This window comes from Python bivittatus, unplaced genomic scaffold, assembly GCF_059951505.1.
Source record: "Python bivittatus isolate LINGU-HERP-01145 unplaced genomic scaffold, Pbiv_v1 ctg000350_np1212, whole genome shotgun sequence".
Classification (NCBI taxonomy): Eukaryota; Metazoa; Chordata; class Lepidosauria; order Squamata; family Pythonidae; genus Python; species Python bivittatus.
In genome coordinates this window covers 31,939,784-31,963,047 of record NW_028277074.1, presented here as the reverse complement: position 1 = coordinate 31,963,047, position 23,264 = coordinate 31,939,784, and the positions used below count along the sequence as shown (strand labels likewise).

Below are 23,264 nucleotides of genomic sequence, written 5' to 3'. Positions count from 1 at the left end.
GAAGTCAGATTTACGATTTGTTTATGATCTGTTTTTATAATGGATCAATATGAAAATGTATAGACGTTGGCATGATACCTAAAGTTTTTACTAGAGTTGTCTGGTTTCTCTATCAGCATGGACTAGAGGTTAGTTCTCAGGGAGAAAACTATTTATTATAATAAATGGTTTGAGCAATGGTTGAATGTTGACAAAGAAGCTTGGGAGATAGAAAAGGCTATCAACACATGTTGACTGAGACTAAAAAAAGCAGGGCTGCTGCAAGCAGGTGTGCAAGTTGTGCTCTGCATGAAGGTGCCGTGACACCGGGGCACCAGGTGGGTGTTGTAGAAGTGGCATAGATGAAAAGTGGAAGGGGGATAGATTAAATCAACTTCTACTCCCTGAGTAGAAAGATGCTGGAAAGTGCTAGAGAATATTAGAGAGGGGATGGGGTGAAAGGGTAACTTGGCCACCCCTGCCCCTTTCTGGCCTTTCTTTGTGTTTTCCAGTACTTGCACTGGTGCCAGCAGGAGGGTACAAAAGAGGTGGAGTGGTGGGTGGGTCCTGCTGCACATGCTGTGCGGCCCAGGCAGTGGGGCTGCTGAGTGGTGGCAAAAAACCTTTTGCACAAAGGGGCCTTATAGGTCAGTGGCAAAAAATGAACCTTTTAATGTAAAGATGGGACAGGAAGATTTTAAATTCAGATGCTTAGGAATAAAAAGCTACTCTGGGTTTTAGCAAAAGATAAAACATTGTTCTCAGTATCACATCCTTGACAGAATCAAATTCATTTCTCCCTTTCTAATGCTAGCTGCAAATAAGCCACAGGAGAGAAAAGGCTTTATTTTACAGTACATATTTTAATCCTGTATTTTTGTAGATTATTATTGGTTTAAAGCAGTTACAATGCTTTTTAAATAGAATACAACTATTTCATTATTTAGGTCAGTTAAATTATCCGGTCAGTTAAAATTTATACAGTAGAAGTATTTGGAGTAACTATGAGTGGGTTAATTCAGTTCTAGTTAGGAGAGAATCACATCATTGTTTCCCATTTATGATGATAAGCATGATGTGTGGGAGTAGTTCAGCGTGTATGTGGGTGACAGTTGGCTTACTTTTTTCCTCTATAAATGCATTTTCCTTATTCATGGAAACTTTTAGCAATGGATATATGTGTGTGAGAGAGAGACAGAGACAGGGAGAGGGAGAGAGACAGAAAGAGAGAAAGAGATTTTAATTGTATGCTAAAATGTTAAGAACATTCAGTGCTTTTGACTGAAATATTTCAAAATTGCAAAAGCTATATCTATAAACTAAAATATTTATAATGACCTATATAGTGATGAGTGTTGGATTAGTGAAGCATCTTGATACTTTTAAAAGAAGAGTTAAGGAGCTATTTTTTGTCAGTTTGAATAAAATTTTAAGAAAAAAAAATCAGGCTGCATTGAAAATTGGATGACTAGAGGTCAACAGGTTGTAAGGCCTTTCGTCCTATCCATGAGGTGAAAAGACCTCTCCCATTGAAATGCCTGGTACTTTGCTCTTAAACCCATGCTTATGCTACTTAGAAGTGAAAAAAATCATTATGAATAGAACTTTGGCAGCTGGCTTAATTCCATTATTTCCATCAAGTGTTAAGACAAGATGTTTCTTAATAGTATAAAAATTTCCAGGACCCAAATTGTTTCAAATTCAGAACAGGCATTCCATGGAAAATGGGAAATGTATATTTCCCTCTCTCCCTTTTCTTGTGCTTTCTTCTGCTTTTCAGATTATTTTCTGTTTTAGTTATTTAGAAAATATGTATATGAACATGAATATTTTTTGTTCTTGTTTTAGAAAATGCTTTAATAGGTCAGTCAGATTTCAGTAGAAAATTAAGGGTACTTTGGTTATTTAAGTTTTAGTACATCATATAGTAGTTGTAAATAAACACTGAATTTTGATTATTTTCAGATATTCATGTTTAAAAGTACTTATTTTACAACATCTCATGGTAAATATAATATTAATAGTATTTTAAAGAAATGGTGAAATGTGAGATATTATTGTTATATATATTACATATTAAACAATATATAAAATATATTGTTTTAGCTTATAAAAACATTCATGATTAATTAAAAATAGTCAGTGATTAGATTATTAAAGCAAGCTGATTGACTTCCATTAATCTAAATTTAAATAGATGTTTATTGGCATGACTATATACATCTCTACTTATTTTATCTTTTGTGGTGCAGAATGAATAGTGTTGTGATGTCTGTACTTGTTTTGTATGTAATTAGCTCATATATTAGTTTAATTCATGTATTAGCTTACTTCATATTTTTAATTTATGTTATATTCATTTAGTTCATGTATTACGTTTAGTTCGTATTTTATGAAGTATATAGATATTTAGTAATGTTACAATATAAAAAGGTAAAAAGTTAAACTTCTGATATTTGCTTTAATATATACTACTGAAATTTAATATGGGAAGCATATTTTAGTGCAATAAACAAATCACGTTTCTCTGTGTGAAACATAGATTCTCTAACAAATTAAGGTAGACGGGCTGAAACAGACCAGCTTGGTTCATTTAATAAACAGCTATAGAGGAAAAATGGTTGATGAAATGCAGAGTGGGAACAATAAGACCTTCTCTTTATTTAGTAAGCCAACCATATACAGCAAATAATTTCTTTAAAAATGTGGAGGGAGGCCTGGGGAGATGTAAATAATGGACTATGGTTGTGGCAATATAATTTTATAACTATAGCTGTAAAGAAAAGGACTGATAGTTCTTGTCTCCAAATAACCGATTACACATTTCATGTTTTGCTTATATAATCATTATATTATTGAAGTATTAAAAAGTAACACTTTTTCCCTGTTTCATATAATTAAATTAATTTCATTTATCTTATCTTTCTAGGACTGCACAGTATATGAAACTGAGAACAAAATTCTGCACGTGGTAAGTAGCATTTATTGCTTCATCGTAGATATTAATAGTAAACTCCATTATCTAAATGTTAATCTTTATATAATCAAAAGCTCACGGGTCATTCATACAGCCTACTATACACAGGTGTTTTACCAAGGATAGGGCAAAACAAAGTATGACCCAAGTATGACCCTTTAGTGAAAAAAATAAATGCTTGCTTAATTCTGCACTACATATTGAATCATTATATAAAAATATAAAATCATGTAGAGTTCTATGTACCATGCACCTAAGGAAGCAAGGTACACACCGCTAGCCAATTCCTCCTTGCCAATCTTCCCAGTAGAACCACCAGGACTACACCAACACTATATCAAAACTGGATGGTGTGCCATACCCAAGAAGATGTGTTACTTTACTATTCCTAAGAAGAGTGTGGCTCTAGACCTAGTTCTGATCCTTGCCATCTTAACTACCTCTTGAAGCTCTTTTACTTTAAGGCTGATATCAATTGCTATTCTTTTCTACAGCAAGAAGCGTGGTTCATCTAATGATCTATAAGATGTGTGCTTTTATCTATGCATATTACGCTATCACTTCAACTTCCTTCACTTTACAGAAAATTGTGTCTTATATAGTTTTGCATTCTACCATTCCATCTAGCTACAGCATTTGGAGATTTATTCAGATGTATGGCTGTAGTGTGTATGTTTGCCTGCAAGCTATTTTCATTTCCCTATTCGCTCTTACATGGGATGTGTGCTTTTACAAATGTTTCTCCTTTTACATTATTAGGTCAGCTATCAGAAGTCTTCTCTTGTTCCTTCACAGATTATCCTGGTGGTGGATAACAATTAATACTACCAAGAGAGCTGCCTTTATTTTTAATTTAATTAATTAATTAATTTTCATGGGCTTATAGGCCAATTACAAATGACACTTAGTGGTGTACATGCCACTTCTGTAAGTCAGGATAAACAGTACAGTAAAGCTCAAAACATATCAAAATATAGTAACATTGACACAGCACCAAAAACATTACCTAATTAATTCAATCAAAACCATGAAGAAACTTTGCATTGCCAAGGGAACAAGCTATAGTATTCTAGCCACCAAGGCTGCTGGAATAACCACATTTTAATGGCCTTTCTAAAATTCAAGGAAGGGTCATTCAGTTATCTGTGGAGATAATGTTCCACAGATCAGAACAGTAATTGAGAAGGCTCACTTCTGTGGTTCCTTGAGATGGCATTTCCTGGGTGACACAGAATGAGGGATCTCACTCTTCTAGCTCTTACTGGATGGGCAAATACTACTGAGAGTTGATGGCCTTTCAGATATCCAGGCCTTGAGCCATGGAAGGCTTTAAAGATGGCAACCAGCATCTTGAATTGCAACTGGCAGTCAGTAGCAACCAGTAAAAGTGTATGAATAGTAGTTTTATAGGGGCTCATTGTGTTGCACCTGTAAAAACGTGAGCTGCTGCATCCTGGACCAATGTAGCTACCAAAGTTCTTCAAGGCAAGCCTATGTAAAATTCATTGCAGTAGTCCAGTCAAGAGGTGACTAACACATGAGTGATTGTGAGAAGATATTCCTGTTCCAGGAGGAGTTGTAACTGATACACAAGTTGTGTAAAAGTCCTCCCAGCCCTAGTTGCCACCTGTTCACTGAGCAGGAGGACCTCCAAGTTACAAGTCAGTTCCGTACGTGGAAGAACAATCCTTACAGAACTATAGATAGCATTTTTTTCTGGAATCATGTGGCTTCTGAATCCAAAGCTTCTCTATCTTACTGGGATTAAGCCTAAATTGGTTCTTCCCCATAGAGAACCTAATAGCCTCCATGCTCTGGAATAGCACCTTGACTGCATAATCTGTTTGGCCTATGTCAAGATTAAAACCTAAGTATTATCAGTATACAGATACTTAATCTCATGTATAACTAATGACCTCACCCAGCAGTTTCCTGTAGATGTTAAGAAGGAATAGGAACAGTGTTGAAAGGTGCAGCACCTAACAATCGAGGCACCTCAGGTTTAATTCCCCTTCTCTAACTGGAATCACACCTTTAGAAAGGAGAAGAATCATCAAGAATCATCAAAACAGGGCTTCTACTTCTATCCCTCAGAGGTAGTCCCAAAGGAAACCATGATCAATGACACAAAAGGCTGTTGAGAGATCAAGAAACATCAGGGGAATCATATTCCCTACCCTGATTTCACCAGTGCTCATCCACTATCAATATTATCTCAGTGCTGTGCCTGGGCCTGAAACCCAAACTGAAATGGGTCCAGATAATTAATTTCTTCCAGGTCTCTCTGCAGTTGCAAGGAAGGGAAAATTGGAGACTGGTTATCCAGGCTTATTATCCATGCTACAGGAATCAGGTATGTTCCCATAGTGATCCAGAATTCCTGGGTGAAGTGATAGCTTCTTGAGGATGGGGCATACCACTGCCTCCTTCAAGGCAGACAGCAACACACCCTCTTAAGGATGTGCTTATCACCATCCTGACACCTCCCCATCCATCTCTCTAGTAGATTTCACCAGCCAAGAGGGCAGAGATCCAGACTAGAGGTGGCAAAGCTGATACCATAGAGAATCCTGCCTACTTTCTCAGAGGTCAACAGGTTTAAACTCACATAAATAACCTTGCAAAACATGGTGTTGGTCACCTCATTAGGACTAGGCCACCAAATATTCAGCTCTGAGTGGATCTGATTAAATTTATTATCCAGATGTTTAGAAACTTTTTCACAGTGGCCTGACATATGGTATTCCAACCCTCCTTTCCTAATATGGTATAAGTCACTTTAAAAAGGACTGCTAGTAGCATTCTGCAAATGCAGTAAGAACAAAAGACATTGACATTTGCTGCTCTTAATTGCCATGGTGTAGATATGAATATGAACTCTTACCTGTGTTTGATATGCTTTTAACCTTCCACCAGCAGGTGTATAGGCACCCCTGAATCATTGGACAGGGTGAGGCCACTCAGGTGAAATCCTATTAAAGGCCATAGGTTCCTTCCTGATTCTTCCTTTCTTGTTTCTGCAGCAAGTGTCAATGTTGTGACCTCATACAGATAGCATCCTTCAGAATATAAGTGAAGGCCCATATCTTTGTTCAACTGCTAAGCCACATACAATCAAAACCTCTTTTTATTTACTCTCCCCTGCATGCACCCCCACCCCATGATGATCCTGCTACTCTATCCCTTCATGCAACTGGAAATCGCATCACTGTTAGTTAGTTGTATGCATTATCACTAAAAGTATCATTATAATAGAGGTCTCCATCCCTAACAGACACCCTTATCATTAACATGTCCAAGTTCAGGTAGAGAGTGAAACTTCAATCTCTATGTATCCAAGGAGGAACTTGTTCTGTATCAGCAGTACTATGGCATATGAACAAACTGGAGCTGTTAAAGCTTTGGAAGGCGATTTAGCTTTCAAGAGCCTCCTTCAAGGCCAAATAATCCAGATAGCATAAGACAATGCCACAGTATACTAGTATTTGTATACTAACAAGCAAAGAGACACCAATTCCAACTCACTTTTGAACATCATATTGTAGATACAGCATCCAGTATTCAAGTTTTACTGTAGCCATCCATGTACCAGGAGATAACAGTTCTTGACTGACCACTTCATCCAAGCTTGAATGCAATTTCTGTACCACACTGATGGTTCTCTTCCAATGCCACTGTGGCGATCTCTTTGATTTAAAAAAAACCAAACAAACCATTTATTCCACTCACCACCAATATTACTTGAATTGTTTTTCTTCATAGAATAAGAGGACAGAAATGAGAGACAGAATGCTGATAACAATCCATCTCAAATCATCAAAACTTTCAAACAGTGGCTTCACAATAATATAGAGAAACAGTATCTCTAAAGACAATGGAGAGAAAGAATGGTTCTGTACCACCATCTTGATACTGTCCTTAGTAACAATTCTTCTTAGTCTTACTCTGAAAAAAATAACTTTAAAGGCTATAAAATTATTTCTGAGAAATCCAAGGAAACATACTTCAAATACTTTGAAGAAGAGAGAGCCTCTACTTAGGCCAGTCCTCTCTAACCTGGTGGCCTTTGAATTCATTCAAACTATAAGTATTGGATTGCTATTTATGTCAGGTATAGTTGTTTACTTTGAATGAAGGAGATATTTAGTTCATAGAAGCATATCTAAAAATAATAATAGAATTAGAGTTTATCAGTTTTATTCTTTGTAGGATAAACCAAATTCATGCAGATAGTGACAACATAAGCAACATTTTAGTTAACATTTATAAAATTATTAAGAAAGATTAAATTATTTCAGAGCAAGCAATTCAAAGGAGTAACTTATGAGTGCATGTTAGTCAGCATGTATATTAAAAGTAAACATGAGATTATTAGTTGATAAGAAATTTAAACAGTTCAGTTGTCTGGTAAAGTAAAGGCATGTTGGATAATGTTTGTATCTTTTTTTATTTAACTGAATTTCCACTTAATAGCTTTCAGGAAACAGCTTTTTATAAATTTGCATAAATCAGTAAGCAGACATGCAGATACTGCATTTGAATTGTGAGAATATATTCACATTTTGATGATTACAAATTAATATTCAGTGTGGTCCACTGTTGAATTACAATTGATCTTTAGTATTACCAATTTGATAATGGGTTATTAAATAATATGTAGTATTTATGGCAAAAATCTGGATTGTATTTGTTTGTTATTATGGTTGTAAAAAAGTGCGTGTGTATGTGTATTCATCAGCCATATATCTGCTAATGTTCACAAGAAACACAGGAAGAAGAGAGAGAAATCCCTGATCTCTAAGTGTCTCTTGAATTTTTTATCCAACTGATTATTTTATCATAACTGCAATCTTATCAGGGAGTAAAATTGTATTTTAAACATTATGCCCAGGGTTTGCTGTTTTAGGTTTAAAGTTCTTGGTTAATATACTTATTTTTTTATTTCTAGTGTAAGACTTTATCTAGCGTCTGTGATCATATAATCTCACTTTCATCTGATCCCCTCGTGTCTCAATCTGCTCACCTGGAAGTGATCCAGCTAGCAAACATCAAGCCAAGTGAAGGGCTGGTAAGGTGTACAAAGTTAATCAAAACTTCATCCAGGATGGAAGAAATACATTTTCTGAATAAAATGTTTATTTGGCGTATCTAGTCGGTTTATTGCAGATTTTTGTGATGCAGTCAGAACACCATGGTCAGTATTGCATGTTAGCAGTTATTTTATAAAATCTTCAAGAAAATAGTATCAATTAAAACTATCTTTAAGGTACTGTAGTGGATTGTGTTCTGCAGTTTTCTAGAATTGGTTTTCAAGTTTAAATTACAGAATACTGTACGCTTTATTGTGTCTCTGATAATATATTCATAATTTATGGAGGACATTTCACTAAAGTTTACAGAATATATGAACTGAATGTTACCATGATCCTGATCATATTAGGAAGAAAGCTTGCAAATCTGCAACACATTGTATATTGCCGTATAATTATTGAAGCATGGAATGAAATAACAGTTTCACTAAAATTTATGAGATTTCTTCAAAGTTAATATGTTCAGGAATTAATATAATAATTTTATTGTATATTTCTTGCATTTTATATAATACTTGTGAGGTGTTCTAAGACTTTAATTTAGATTGAATAAATAATCCTAATTAATTATGAAAATGCCTTTTATATAAATTTGCTTATCCTAGATATATTGATATCATTGATACTGCTTTCCCCAAATATTGTTGATTTTAACTTCCTCACAGTTATGCTGGGTCCGTAAATTTGTTATGAAACAAAGAATAACACCACTTTTAATTTTATTGGATATGTTTTGGTTTCACCTAAAATATTTTAAGTCTTGAAACCATTGTTTTTTAAATTTGGCAATATCTTTTGCACTCAGTCTCACCTCCAATCTGCCTTCTACTGTTCTATTCTGCAGTCCCTTGTTCTAAATCTTGTATTTGTCTCAGTGTCATGATAGCATATTAAAGTCATTTTCTATTCCACCGTCTGTAATTTATTCCATGTCCCATGTCATAATATGATTAAAACTGTTTGTACTTTCATAATTTCATTGGATATTTGTACAGCTTTCCTAATTCAGATCTTCTTTAAAAGTCTCTCCTTTCAGAAGTGCTTTTTAAGAGATGACAAAATTCTCTTTTTAATTGTAAAGGTTCCCCCCCACCCCCGTTTCTGTCACAGCTTTTCTGCTATTTATTTCTTTAGATTTTAAGGCTGTCCTTGTACAGAAATACTTATTAATGGTTTGGTTGTACTGTATATACAGTATACTGTATATACAGTATATACTGTATATTCTCTAAGTAAAAAAAAAATAAATCAGAATGGATTTTCAGTTTTGTTTTTTTTTAATTAGGTTATATGTTCTTTTCCAAATGTATTCTGTAAATTATTTTGAGCAGTGGTCACTATTTTACCTATTTCTTGCTGAAACATGTTATTTTGGAATCAAATATTGAGTTGTAATATTAACCTTTTATTAGCCTAGTAATGAAAAATATTTTATAAGTGATATTTACATAAACTGCTTAATGTTAAAAATAATTAGAATGAAAGAATAATGATTCACATTTTCTTATAATTATTACTGATACTTGATGGTTTTTAAAGGGTCTTTTAGCATTTCTTACATAGGAAGTTCAAGTAAAGGAGCTGTGTAATCAAACTTCACACAGAGTTTTGTTTTATCTGAAAGTTATGTATCATTGCTGTCAACTTGGAAGTTCTGATAGCAGTAGAGAAATAAATTACAAAGAAAACATAATGTAAAGAAGATATAGCAAGGAATTTGTATGAAACTTCTTAACATGAAAGAATTACAGTGCAGAAATGAAGGCAATTGAAATTAATGTTATGGCTGATGTTATATGTTATATGGATCAAATAATGGTAAAAGCAAGAAGGAAAGGATAGAAAAGTGAACAAAACACTCAAGCCATGTAAAAAAAATTAAATGCACTTCAGTTTCAATTTTTTAGTACATTATTCTATTGCTTTAATTCCCACAAACATTATTGTGGTATCAGTGTAACGATTAAGGCATGAAGTAGTTCTCAGGCCAGAAATGGCCATCATGTAGAAGTATAGCAACCATTCATTTCAAGGCTACCAAGAGCCATACCAAGTATTCATTAATGGGTAAGGAAGAAACCATGACTTTAAAACCCCGAGGCTATCAAAAGTCATTGCACCTTTTCACTGGCAATCAAGTGTTGTGTATGGTTTCATTCTTCTCTGCAATAAAGATTTTAATTTTGCTGAGCCGTATCTTCTGTCAAGTCAAGTTGAGGAATCAAGTTATGCCGTCAAGTATCAGGAGATATGAGATTTACTGCCAAGTCCAGGTTGGAAAACTTGACAATTAGGACTTATTAATTTAGTGTACCCAGTTGATATATTAAAAATAAATTGGATATTTTTGCCCAATAGAACTGGTATTGAATGTGCTATGTATATTAACAATATATTGGCTGTGAATGTTTGAAGAATTCATAAGCAGTGTACAAAATCTTTTGTATCAGATCTTGTAGAATTTTAAGAAATAGTCATAGAAGTACTGAGTTTTCAAGATTCCTCATATGTAATCAATTCACAGAAATTTTCCATCAGCTGAGTAGAGATGTTAATATCTGTAGGAGGAGGTTTCACTGGTTTAATTATAATGTATTGTGCTTCTTCCATTTTGCTTCTAAAAATAAGAATGTTATTTGTTTAGTTGATAAAGCAAGTGCTTACTGATTCAGTGATTTGCCTGTGCATTTTCATGTGTGTGAAATAATAGGATTTGCAATGTTTCAAAAACAAATTAATTTTTACATACTTCAGCTGAGCCATTTTATAGGTCATGGATGGGCAATCTTTCCATCTCAGGAAGTGTGTGTGTACATACATGCCAGATTCATTGGCATGTGCACATGCCTCTACACACACATATACTTGTTTTTGACACTTACACACCTTAAATTTTGGTTTGGTACCTTTTAAAATGTTGTGTTAAGTGTCATATTCTAACTTATTTTAACAAGTCTCTTGTAGGACAGAATCTTATAAATGTTTTTCAAATTTATTGTAATGTATTTTGATAAATAAGTTTGGATAAATATTTTATATCTTCTGAAGCACATCTTAACGTTTAAAATATTGTTTTCATTATTTTACTAGTAAAATTAAGTTATACAGCATTGAATTTTCAGAAGGCTAAATATATTGTTTTGATGAACAATAACAAAATGAAGAATTTTGTAGGATCAGGCAGAGATATGAGGATATGAATATCATGAGCAATCATGGTCTAAGTCTTCTTCCAGTGCAAGTCTCTGGTGGAGTGTGGGGTGGGGTGGGTCTTTGAATCTCCTAGATATGTAGTGATTTTTACTTCATCTATCCAATTGCCCTGGTATCCTTTCCTGTTGCCCATAGATGGTGCCTTCCAAGGTTAGAAGAGTCAGTCATAAAATCTGTGTGTGTGTGTGTGTGTGTGTTGGAGTGTGCATGTGTTGGGTGTGTGTGTGTGCGTTTGATATTTATGATTACTTCTATTTTTTGTAAGTTTTAGTTTAAGCTTTTTCACATTTGTCTACAGTCTACCATAAAGAATAATTTTACAAAAGCACTTATATATAGTTCTTCTGCAGTTGATTTTAAAAATTATATATTAATCTTTTATAAAATTTTATGCTCATCTTTTGAGATTTTCTTGCAATATTAAAAATATTAGTTTTTTTTATAAATATTCTGTTCTATTTTTCATTATGGTACCTTTATCTCAAGCATAGTTTTTAAGTTTTCCCCTCTATCAGTTTGAATGTTATGGAAGTACTATTTGTTTCACGGCAATACAAGTGAAACATTTGTTCTCTGGAATTACAAAAGTATTATAAAATTATACATATATCAAATATATTTTGTTATTATATAAGAAGGCATAAGGTTTGTAGAATATATCATCTAGAGTGTAATCATTTAGAGCAAAGGTATTTCATAAAGGAGACATGTACCTGTCTGTGCAGAACACTGTGTATATTTATTGTTTACTTATTTTAAAGACTTATATGACCACCCTTTTTAAAACACAACTCTGGGTGGCTCAGGACACAATGAAAATTTTTAAAAAATCAATGGAAACAATAAAATCAAAACATGGCACCTCAGCCATCCTTCTCCAAAGCATCCAACAGAACCATCCCTTTACTGCTATAGATGGCATGCTTCTAGGTCCCTCTAGATGTCAACTTTTAAGGGAAGGGACCTGGAGCTGCACTGCCACCCTATCTGACGTGATAGAACAGGCAGATATACTCAAGAAGAGGGATTCCACAGATGTAGGGATTTAAAGATGGTAACCAGCACCATGAATTGCTCCCAGAAAGAGACTGGGACCCAGTGCAGGTCATGCAACAGTGGTGTAACATGGGTGAACCATATGGGTGTATGTATGTGTGTATAATAGAAAAAAATGAGGGGGGGGGTTGAGAAAAAGAAAGGAAATAAAACCCAGAAAAAGGATAAATATTTTTGTGTTGAATAAAACTAGACTTATTGAAGAAAACCTGCCATTTATATAATTACTAAATTTAAGTCAGTTAACAACAGAAAGAACATTGAGAATTAAGCATATAAATCAGTACATGCGTTCAGCATTTGTAGGTAGTCCACCAAAAGAAGCATGCAAATATAAAAAATAGATGAATGCTTTGGACTACCATATAACTGGTGAAGAATGGGTGTCCTAGTATTGTGACTGGCTGTAGATATGCATGCTATATCTAATTCCATTGTCTGAAGTTAATTTGTCAAATCATTGATATGTAAGTCAAAAGAATGTAAACATCTACTCAAAAGATTAGTTATTAGACTTAGTTTAGCTGATTGCCTCAGAAAATTTATTAACTGATTTAATATGTGTTCAAAATGGCATTACACACAGTTCTACTAGATTCCTTGATGTCTTCACATTATAGTATCAGATAATACAAAATATTAGATATTTAATTCAACTTATATGTTATAAATGTAGGATCCAAAGGCATTTCTTTTAAGTGAAAAATATTCTGATTAAGTAAAAAAGAAATAAAATTATTTTCTATAACTTTGAAAAGTTATTTCAATATTTCATTGAAGTATTATTTAATAAGAAAATTAAGGCCATTACAGTTACATGCAGTGTATCTGAAGAGTTTGATCCATTTTGGGAATATATATAATTTATTTTGCATATCTATCTATCTATCTATCTATCTATCTATCTATCTATCTATCTATCTATCTATCTATCTCATAATGACAATACTTCAGGGAAAGTTGTCTGCTTTTGAGTAGCCTGGTTTGCTTGATATTTCTCTCTCTTTCTCTCCCCTCCCCCTCCCCACTTATGTTCTTATTACCACTGAGTGGCAACATAAAACTGGGCCTACTTATTCCAAAAAAAGATGGATTTCATATTACTTGAAAAATCTGTCTGTGTGTGTGTATGTATCTCCTTTAACTAGGTTCAGTTTTCAGATTTTCCTGTTCAGAGTTCTACTTTTAATCAGCATGTTTATTTTGGTAATAATTGTTTTTATAACACTGACTTTTATCTTACCAACTCCTTATTGTGTCTGTGCATGTGCCTGCATGTAAGCACATACATATGTTATCACTTTTACATACATTATTTTGTGCAAAACAAAAGCACACCCCCACCACCCACTTCTACGAAACAGATTTTAAAGCTAAATATTAAAACCCTACAAAACTACTGCAACTTTCCCCACTCAGATCATTATAAATCAGACAGCGTGCAGTGATATGTGGGCAGAAAGGAACAACATAGAAAAGATGAAAAAAATGTTAACAGTGACACCAACTGTACTGCTTTTTCCAAGAACTCAATATCTGGCACAGACTGGTTCAAAAGTAATGATTCTCTAGTTTCCTCCCAGCAAGATAAATAAATAACAATGGATCATTTCATGTTTAAGCTCTAGTACCTAAGGTGTGCCATCTCATGTTAAAATTACCACTGACATGACAAAATAATAATTGTTTTCTAAAAATAGCAACAAAACATTTCTACAGAAATGGAAGAAGAGCCTCCATTGCAGATTTTAAAACTTTTGGAGTTATATTGCATTTACTTTATTAGGCTGCCATCCTGAGTTCATCATAAAACAGGTTAATGAAAAGAGCTAGGGCTAGTAGCTTCCTAACAAAGCATTCACACACACACACACACACACACACACGCAGACACAGAAGAATAGGTCCAAAATCAAGTGCCTGTTAAAACAAAAAGGAAGGGAAACAAAGGAGAAATTCTCTAGCAAGTCTTGATGCAGGGCAATTATCATGAAATAAGGCATCAAAGGAAGGTCTGTCATGAAGAATTCTATAAAATCATGTTGCAGGATTCACCAAATACTCATTTTTAGAAATTTATAAGCAAAATGGCAGTTCTTGTGGATAGAAAATAAGTACCAAGGTGTAACTATTCAAGAACAAACAAACCTTAACTTTTAACTATTTAAATATTAGTATAAATAATATGGAGGACAAGAGGTTTAGACTGAATGCTTATTTATTTATTTTAAGCTAACATATCTCCTCAGCAAACCTGAGCTGTGCTTTCTTCAGTTTTCTCCCTGAAAACATGGAGCAGAGGGCACTTTCTTCTAATGGATAGTCCTCAGTCTCAAGTTAAAAAAGAGTTAGATCACTGTGTTATGTTAAGACAGAACAGAAAAAAAGATGATAATAACAATTTTTTAAAAATCCCTCACAGAACAGAGCTAGTAAAAAAGAAAACAAAACACCTTAGAATCAACATGGGACAAAAAAACATTTAACAGATATAATCTGAATAAAGAATATGTGAAGAGAATTTGACAGGATTCAGTAAAGAGAAGAATTAGTGTTGTTTATGGGACACATCGAGGGGTCCTTAAAGCAGATTTTAAATAATGGTACAAATTTTAAAAATCCAGTTAATCATTTTCATCAAAGAAAAACGAAAGGTGAGTCCATACTTCTCATTCTAGAGTCTTGTCAAAGGAAGGTTGGACAGTGATTATAGGTATGTGAGAAGATGCACAGAAATATTTTTTTCCAAGTTGTTTTTACTACACCTTCTTTTAGTGTTCTTCTTCCCCACCAGCAGGAGAGTCAACACTCTCTGGCCATTTTTATTTACCAGGGGTATAGCAGAACACATAAGTGGATGTTTTAGTTGTTCAACTAATTATATTCATGAATTGAACAGAGTAAAACTGGACAATCAGCTTCTTCAGCTAGCACCCAAAGCTATATAGCAATCATACATTTAAAAATATTAAAATCATAGACAGACTGGATCTGTCATCTAGTAAATGTATCAACGGGTACTGTAAAAATTAGATGGAAAACGTAATCTACATTTGCATCAGTATGAATTTGGAAGTTTATGTTTACTTTAGGCTTTATATTCATTTGAATACGTGGGAACATAGTAAATTACAAAGAACAATACAACTTTTTTCAGTAAATTTCACAAAATGAAAGTATTTTATAGGATTGTCCTGTTAATTTTGAAAGAAATGTATTTAATATTTTATTGAGAATTTTTAAAATTTCAGTGTTGAACTACATGTATCAACTTATTAAATATCAATTTCACACTGTTCTTGAATCAAATTTATAACTTTACAAAATAATAAATGCTTACATGTATTAGAAACCTTTTTATTGATCCTGTTAGTAAGTAGAAAGTTCACAGATTATGATTTGCCATGTTTTATAATAATTCTTTGTTGTGTAATCACTCATTTTTTGTTTCAATCAGCATGCATTTCAATGAACATGTTTATTAAAGTATTGTATTTTAAACCCTATGAAATCAGTACATGCTTCTTATTTTATTGAGGAGCAGTTGACCCCTTTTTTAATCATGAAATGACGGCCTGACTTTTTACAGCCTTTTCCCAACCTCTTTTATGATGATTCCTTAAAACTTTGGATTTTTAAAAATGGCTCCCTTAAGATATAATTTCAGATCACTGTAGGAAACTCAATATAGCTTCCCCCTACCATGAAACCAAATGTTGTGCAGCTTAATGTGATTGACACAACTGAGAAGTATGCATGATTTGATTCCGTACACATGGATTTGCCCTTTATTTTGGATTGTGTATAGTTTGTAGTGCTGTACCTATAGATTGTACTTATAAAAGTGAGACTATATGTCCAGCTCCAGAGTAGTAGACATGAACATGCTGCTATATGGAAGTTATTTTAAATAATTCCATGGTTCATTACAGTTGATGCCTGAAGATTGCGAATATACTTCATGTCACACAAATCTAAGCCAGATGATGAGTCATTACAAACGAATGAATAGCATCCGAAGATAGCTGCCACAAAGTTTAAACTAGTTTTCACCTGATATACATCAGTTTTGGGGTGGTTTTTTTGTTTTGCTTTGGATGGAATCACTTTTTTATTATTCAGAGTAGTATTCTAGTACCACTCAACTGTTAGCAGATAAATTTTAGACAGATGAGAAGTATATATTGGATGGTAGTATGCAAAAACTTTTCAAATTCTTTCCCATGATGTCTTTTTCTTAGGGTATGTACATTAAATCTACATATGATGGTCTCCATGTAATTACTGGAACAACAGAAAATGTAAGTATTGATAATAAATTTTGCTGAGGTCTGGAGCATTTTTAAATTTAACTTTAGATTAAGTTACCCCTGTCCTTGCCTATGTTAATTGCAAAGGATCAAGAATATATTTAGAAAAAGAAGGGCTGCTTATGGGGAAAAGAGCTTGAAACAACTTGTATTAAACTGATGAGAAGTTTAGTCTGTTGAAGGGATGTAAAATCTTTTGTTTTCTTGTCATATAAGATATGCTTGAGGGTTCCTGGTGGACTTTTGTGATAAAGTAAAATGTCTTTTCCATTTCATCAGGATTATCATACTTAAGATAAAATATTAACAGCTAAGGTGTAAGCTTTCTTAATAGAAATGTTCTTGGCACTCTTTTATGTTTAGAATTTTAGTCTTAGAGATTTTTATACATACATACATACATACATACATACAATTAATACACACACACAGCTAATTCATCCATAGTTCACCCATGGACACTCTACTGTATTAATCTATTTTATAGTATAGTATGGTAGTTGGAATTTCAGAAACTCTCCAGCTCTCATCTAAAGTTACTTGTGCAGTTCACATAATAATACAAAACAGGTTGATTTGTTACTAATTTATGCATAAAACATTCCAAATTGCTCCTTCACTCCTATATCACACACCTGGAAGATGACTATCTATAAATTGTAAGGGCTTACTGTGTCATGCAAATGTAGTACACTGGAAACTTCCAGTGGGAATAAACAAAAGAGGGTGTCTATAGATCATGAGAAGTTTATGAAGATGTCCTTTTCCACAAGTTCCTTTTGCACGAATTTTACACAATACAGTATCCTAAATCCTGTGACTGGCTGACTTCAATCCACAAACTTGAGGGGAAGAGTAGTTCACTGCACATAGGGATGTGGCTTGTCATATCATGTGATATGAACATTGTCTTCTTAAATAGGAATATCATTTAATTTTGGAGCTAATAAAGACCTAACTTCTTTAAATATAAACTATTCTAACTCCCATCCTAGCAGCCATCATAGGGTTTCTTTTTCTATGGAAGCTCCTTATTGAAATATTAATTTTCAGATTATCAAAACTAGAGAGCCCCTCCCTGTGTACCCATGGATGCTTTCTACAGGTGTTTTACTGAATGTATATACTGTAAGTGAGACTGAAAGCTTACTCCTACAGTTCTCTCACCTCTTTTATATTATTTGAATCCTCATGAGTGGTTGAGAAGGGCTACTAACACTCTATTTTTAAGTCAGCATAATACACATGAATGCCCACTCCATTTCTCTTTTCTCAGTTTATATTACTTGGTTAACATTTCTCCTAGGGTAGAAGTGATATCAGACCAAAGTATCTGCGTTGCCCCTTCATGTACATTACATGACTGATCAGATAGATACGTATGAACCTAAGCAAAACTGATTGGGTCCAAAGCTAAATGAGATGGTAGGGAATTGCAAGTATGTGGGTGAATATGTGTTTGTAGAAGAATCACGTGGACTGTTAGCCTTGTTTGTTTTTCTTCTGAAGTAGTTTTTTTTTTTTTTACCAGAATGACAAATCATTGGCTAAATGTCTTTTATATACACTATGTGTATATTGCTTCTTTGAACTGCTAGTAGCAACATGCTTACATGAACAGTTATTAGAAAGACATTACTGTCAGCATCTCTTAAAATATATATATATATAACAAATATAAGATATTCACCCATTCTTGATAAATACAAGCATTTGTAAAAGGAACATACTACTTATAGCCTTAATATATAATGAATGGATTTATTCAGAAAGAAATTGATTTATATTTGGGCAGAAATAAGTTATGTTTTTGAAGTTTGATTTAATAAGTGGCACTCACCAGCATTTAAGAGGCTACTTGTGAAGTATAACAAGATTAGGTACAATTATCCTTTTTGTAGATAAGAAAAATCTATTACTGCAATTTAGAAATAATTATGCACAATCATAAGCAGAGTAATTCAAAGTCATTTTAGATGCACTGGAATATTGTAGAATTTGACATATCATCCCTTAATGCTTTTTATTGTTTTCAACCCGGCAGAATGTTGGAAAGAAATTATGTAAAGTGAGTTGGAACTTTGTCCAGCAGCACAATAACCCTCTGAAAATTGAAGAGAATGGGACCAAATTTGGTGTGGGAAGAGAGGCTGGGCAAAAAAAAAAAAAAAGTTAAAATGTGGGCCAAATCAGACTGGTGCTTGGAGGAAAAAAGAAGACAATCCTCCAGTGCTTCTGTATGAGACAGACCCTGGGCAGTGACTTGGAATATTGGCAACTGCTCCATTCTAAGTCTTCCTTCCTCCCAGTCACATGATCTAGAACAGAGCATATGCAGTTTTCCATGTGTTTCCCAGGTCATACATATACACAAAGATATTGCTGGTAAAGGACTTAGAAATAATTCAAAGTCATATTTACGTGCTTTATTTATTTTATTTTTATCAAGTGTTAGAATTTGTAAGTGGTGCTATAAATTACTGTTAGGATAAGCCTTGCTTTTGTCTTTTTAAAATATATTTTGTAATTTCCAAATAGGTTCAGCAATCCTGGGAAATACAGAAATTGTATAATGAATAGCAAAACTATATAGAGCTCTGTCACATTAATAAGAATCCTCTTATTATATTTTAAGATCAGTTGCAATGTAATTAACTTTTTAAACCACTTGAAGTTGATGGTTCAACTGTACAACTAAAACTAATTTTAGTTTTCTCCATTTCTTGAGAATATATGTATATTTTTAGCTAATTTTTACTTAACTGATTCATAATAATTTATTATGAGTATTTTTATTAAAAGTTACAGGTCGAAGGTATCATTTTAGAAGAGGTTTTATTTCTTTTTTCTCAGATAGGATGGAATCTCTTCACTTACTACTGTGTCCTAAAAATTGTGAAAATTTACGTTATCATTGCAACAATGACAAAACTTATTATGGAGACCAAAAGTCAGATACAACAAGAAAACAGTAAATTGATCACTTACAACTAAATAATTTATCTTTGGCATTTTTTTAAAAAGAATCCAAACTTTAGATGGCAATTTTAGCATCAGAATCTGAAAAAAAAATGCTTTCAAATAATAGAAATTGAATAGAAGCTTTTGTATTATGAATTTTCTATGGGAAGATATTATGGTGAAACATATTTGTGTTTTTATGGACTAGGAATATATGCAGTAAACTTTAGGAAAATATATATTATAGCCTATTTGAAAATGATATGTCTTACTGTCTTATTGGTAAGAAATTTTGTGTAGGCTATATAAAATGCCTTTTGCTTTTAAAATGTAGTATATCCCATTTAAGTGGTTCTGATATTTGTTGCATTCAGGGAACTATTTCCATTTATTTGTCTCTTCTAGATGTCCTTCTTCTACAATCTGTGGGATTCTGTATTATAAATGATTCAATATGCCCTTTCATTTGGGATACATTTAGTGTGTCTAAATGGAATGCATGTGATATGCTCAGCACTTTCTTTACTCAGTGGAGGGAAAATCAGTGATGTCAAGGAGTTGGCTTTCAGGTAGTTAATACAGAGGACTGAAAATCACCCTGATTTGCTCACAAATCCATGAGTGTGTTATTGTTTCTTTGTAGATATGTTGTGGTTGTGAATCTAACTTTCCTTCCAGCCCCTCATACCAGACTATTAATCCATATCTCCATATAAAGGGCAGCCTTTCATGCTAGGCATTCTGTATGCATCCTCACAAGGGAGAGGTGCTTTGGTCATGTACAGAATGGGAGATAGGAAAGGCTGATTATTTTAAAACAAATTGTAAAAATATGTGGATTGAGGGCTGGAAAAATTGTGGACTTTACCATTTTCCTAGCAGCCCCTGATGAAAATTGAATTTCCAAGAGTCTGGGGAAGTCCAGGTAATTGGTGCAGAGGAAACGTGTGTTGCAGGAATGGTTCTATTTCTGTAAAAATTGGCAAAAATATTTAGCCAGGAATTTGTACTAGATTGATTTATGTTTGCTATGTAGTACTAAAGACCAGAGTTCTTATTGTTTCATGTTCTTATTTCTATGTACTAGAAATTATGTTTTTATTTATAGAATTGCCTTGTAATATGTAATATTAATTTATGTAATTGATCTAGTTATGTAATCTATGTGACTGAGTAATTAATTTATGTCATATATTAACATTACTCTCCATCCTATAATTTTTTTTCCTTTATGGAAACTTTGGGGTAGTTAATACACATTTATAGCAGATAAACACCATTTTGTGGTCTGTCAAGGGCACTGGATTTTCTTGGTTTTTTTTGTTTTTACTTAAATTGTCAGCTGATTTGGGCAGCTCTATAATTCACATTTTTAGATATTGTGTGTTTGCATTTCTTATATTTCAGGTTAAAAAGGGATTTTATATTTCATCTTTCATTTTGTAAAATGAAGTTTTTATTTTGTTTTCCTCTTGTAAGATTGATCTGTCTCCCAAGAGAGAAGAAGGGCTTTATCCTCTAGACACTATGCCTCTACATTACATGGCCAGGAGGTTGCAGTATTGAAATTATTTCTACTTTTTGGACACTTAATTACTAGAAAAGCAGCGCAGGATATGAAAGGCTATCTCTCATACACATCAGGATTAGGCAATACACATCAAGTGAGGGCTCCCCAGAACACAGCTGGTAGCAACATAAATAATAAGCCACTATCCCAAATCTGGAAGAAAGGATAGCATGTGAAAGGCTTCTGGGAAAGGAAGTTTGAGACCTCCAGCCTTGCATCTTATGGATTCAGCTGGTTTGCTACAGCTTGTGAGATTTCCTTTCACTAGCTGATACTACTACTCAAGCAAAAAAGTTTCTAGCCAGCCACATTTCTGAATGGGAAATCACCCTCATGAAAGGGGCTTCTAGGTGACTTCAAATAGTGCTATATGCCCTATTTCTTGCTGGGAAATTATGTTTGTTTGTTTGTTTGTTTGTTTATTTATTTATTTATTGTTAAATTTGTATGCCGCCTGTAGTAAAACCCAAGATTATACAGGAACGTTAGCTATCTTCTAATTGAATATTTTAATTTTTAAAATTTATTTGATATATACCCTATGTTTCTATTCTAATAAGTATTCAATGTGGTTACAAATAGGTATATAGATATACAAATTAAAATGAAGAGTAAAATTAATACTAAAACAATTAAACAATTAAAAGGTTGCCAAAAAAAGATGTGTTTTTACAGATTTTCGTCAGTGTTAAGATAGTTGACATTAAACACGATTCCTATTAGAAGGGCAATCCACAGTCAAGGAAAATAACTAAAGTAAGGATAACCACTATATCTGACCAGTTCAGAAGAGTTTAACTTTGCACAGCCTCCATCTGTGAATCCAGTAACATCTGAGGCTTAGGGAACATTCCAACACTGTGAACATGTTCTTGCCAGGAGAGCTAACTAAAACAAGTTTACCTTAATTTTTGAATCCAGTTTCCTATTTATTAATGGTCCTTCCATTTTTCTGGATTTATTTTCAGCTAGCTCACTATTAGGAAATGTTAAGATACTGATTGCTTCTTTACAGTTGGATAGTAAGGAACCGTAGAGCATTTCAAAACTGCAGTTGATCTCCCCAGCTGCTAAATTTAAATATTGAACATCATGGATGGAACACTTGGAGACACCACAGGTCAAGGGCTTAGCTCCCAGTACTTTCTTCTGGAAATGGCCCACAAGCAACAAGACTTTTTAAGGCCCAATCCCATCTAGGCAAACTAGAATGTACAGTGATACCAAAAGCTGCCGCAAAGTCCAAAGCTATGAATATCATACTCCCCTCATCTTGTTTCTGATTTTATCCACTGAAATGACCAAAGCAATTTAGTATCATATTTCTACTAAAAGACCTGAGGAAACTATAAGTCATATACAGTATATCTGGACCTCTTGGTCATCTTTCACAGAAATTGAATGTTGGAGCTTATATCTAGTCTGTAATTGATCAGATCTAAGTCAAGGGAAAGTTTCTTCAGTAGAAGTGTTATTAATGCCTCATTTAGGCAGAAGGGAGCATAGCTCTACTGTGAGAAAGCATTGATTACCTCTTTTAGCTTTAAGATTAATTCACCCTAGCTGATTTAATCAGTCATGAGAGATAAGGGTTGATTAAGTATGCAGTAGCCTTTATCTTTTCATACATCCTGTTCACATCTCCATGCTCTACAAGCTAAAATGGATTTAAAATAACAAGACAAAAGGTTGTTGAAGTCACATCCTTGCCTCAACACTGAAGTCCAAGTCTAGATGGTTCTGATCAGCTTTCTTCGAAGAACAAAGCGGTTTGCCTATAGCATGCCACTGGTCTGTTCCAATTATTATTTCAGCAGTGTGGAATAATGGTAAGGATGTCAGACTAGGACAGGAAGGCCCAGGTTCAGGTTCACCTTAGAATCACTTGCCATGCAGACCCACTGAGTGACTTGGACCAGTCACTTTCTCTCAGTCCATCCTATCTTGCAGAATTGTTGTTAAATGAAGAGACATTCCCCCCAAGGCCACTTTGAGCTCCTGGCAGAAAGGTGGGGTATAAATCTAACAAGCAAACAAAACATCTTGGGGAATATTTTGCAGTATAGAAAAAGGCATTATTTGGTGTATATTCAATTAAGGTGGAGATG

At 33.7% G+C, this 23,264-nt stretch overlaps 1 protein-coding gene across 2 annotated transcripts in view; it reads left to right on the top strand.

Annotated features, from left to right (window-relative positions):
- The window catches only part of CNKSR2 (connector enhancer of kinase suppressor of Ras 2), a 167,339-nt gene that overhangs the window by 53,747 nt on the left and 90,328 nt on the right, over positions 1-23,264 (top strand). For both annotated transcript variants that reach the window (XM_088144838.1, XM_088144839.1), the window contains exons 5-7: positions 2,909-2,950; positions 7,905-8,024; positions 16,557-16,616. In XM_088144838.1, coding sequence (XP_088000964.1) covers positions 2,909-2,950; positions 7,905-8,024; positions 16,557-16,616 — 222 coding nt within the window. The remainder of the gene's footprint in view (positions 1-2,908; positions 2,951-7,904; positions 8,025-16,556; positions 16,617-23,264) is intronic.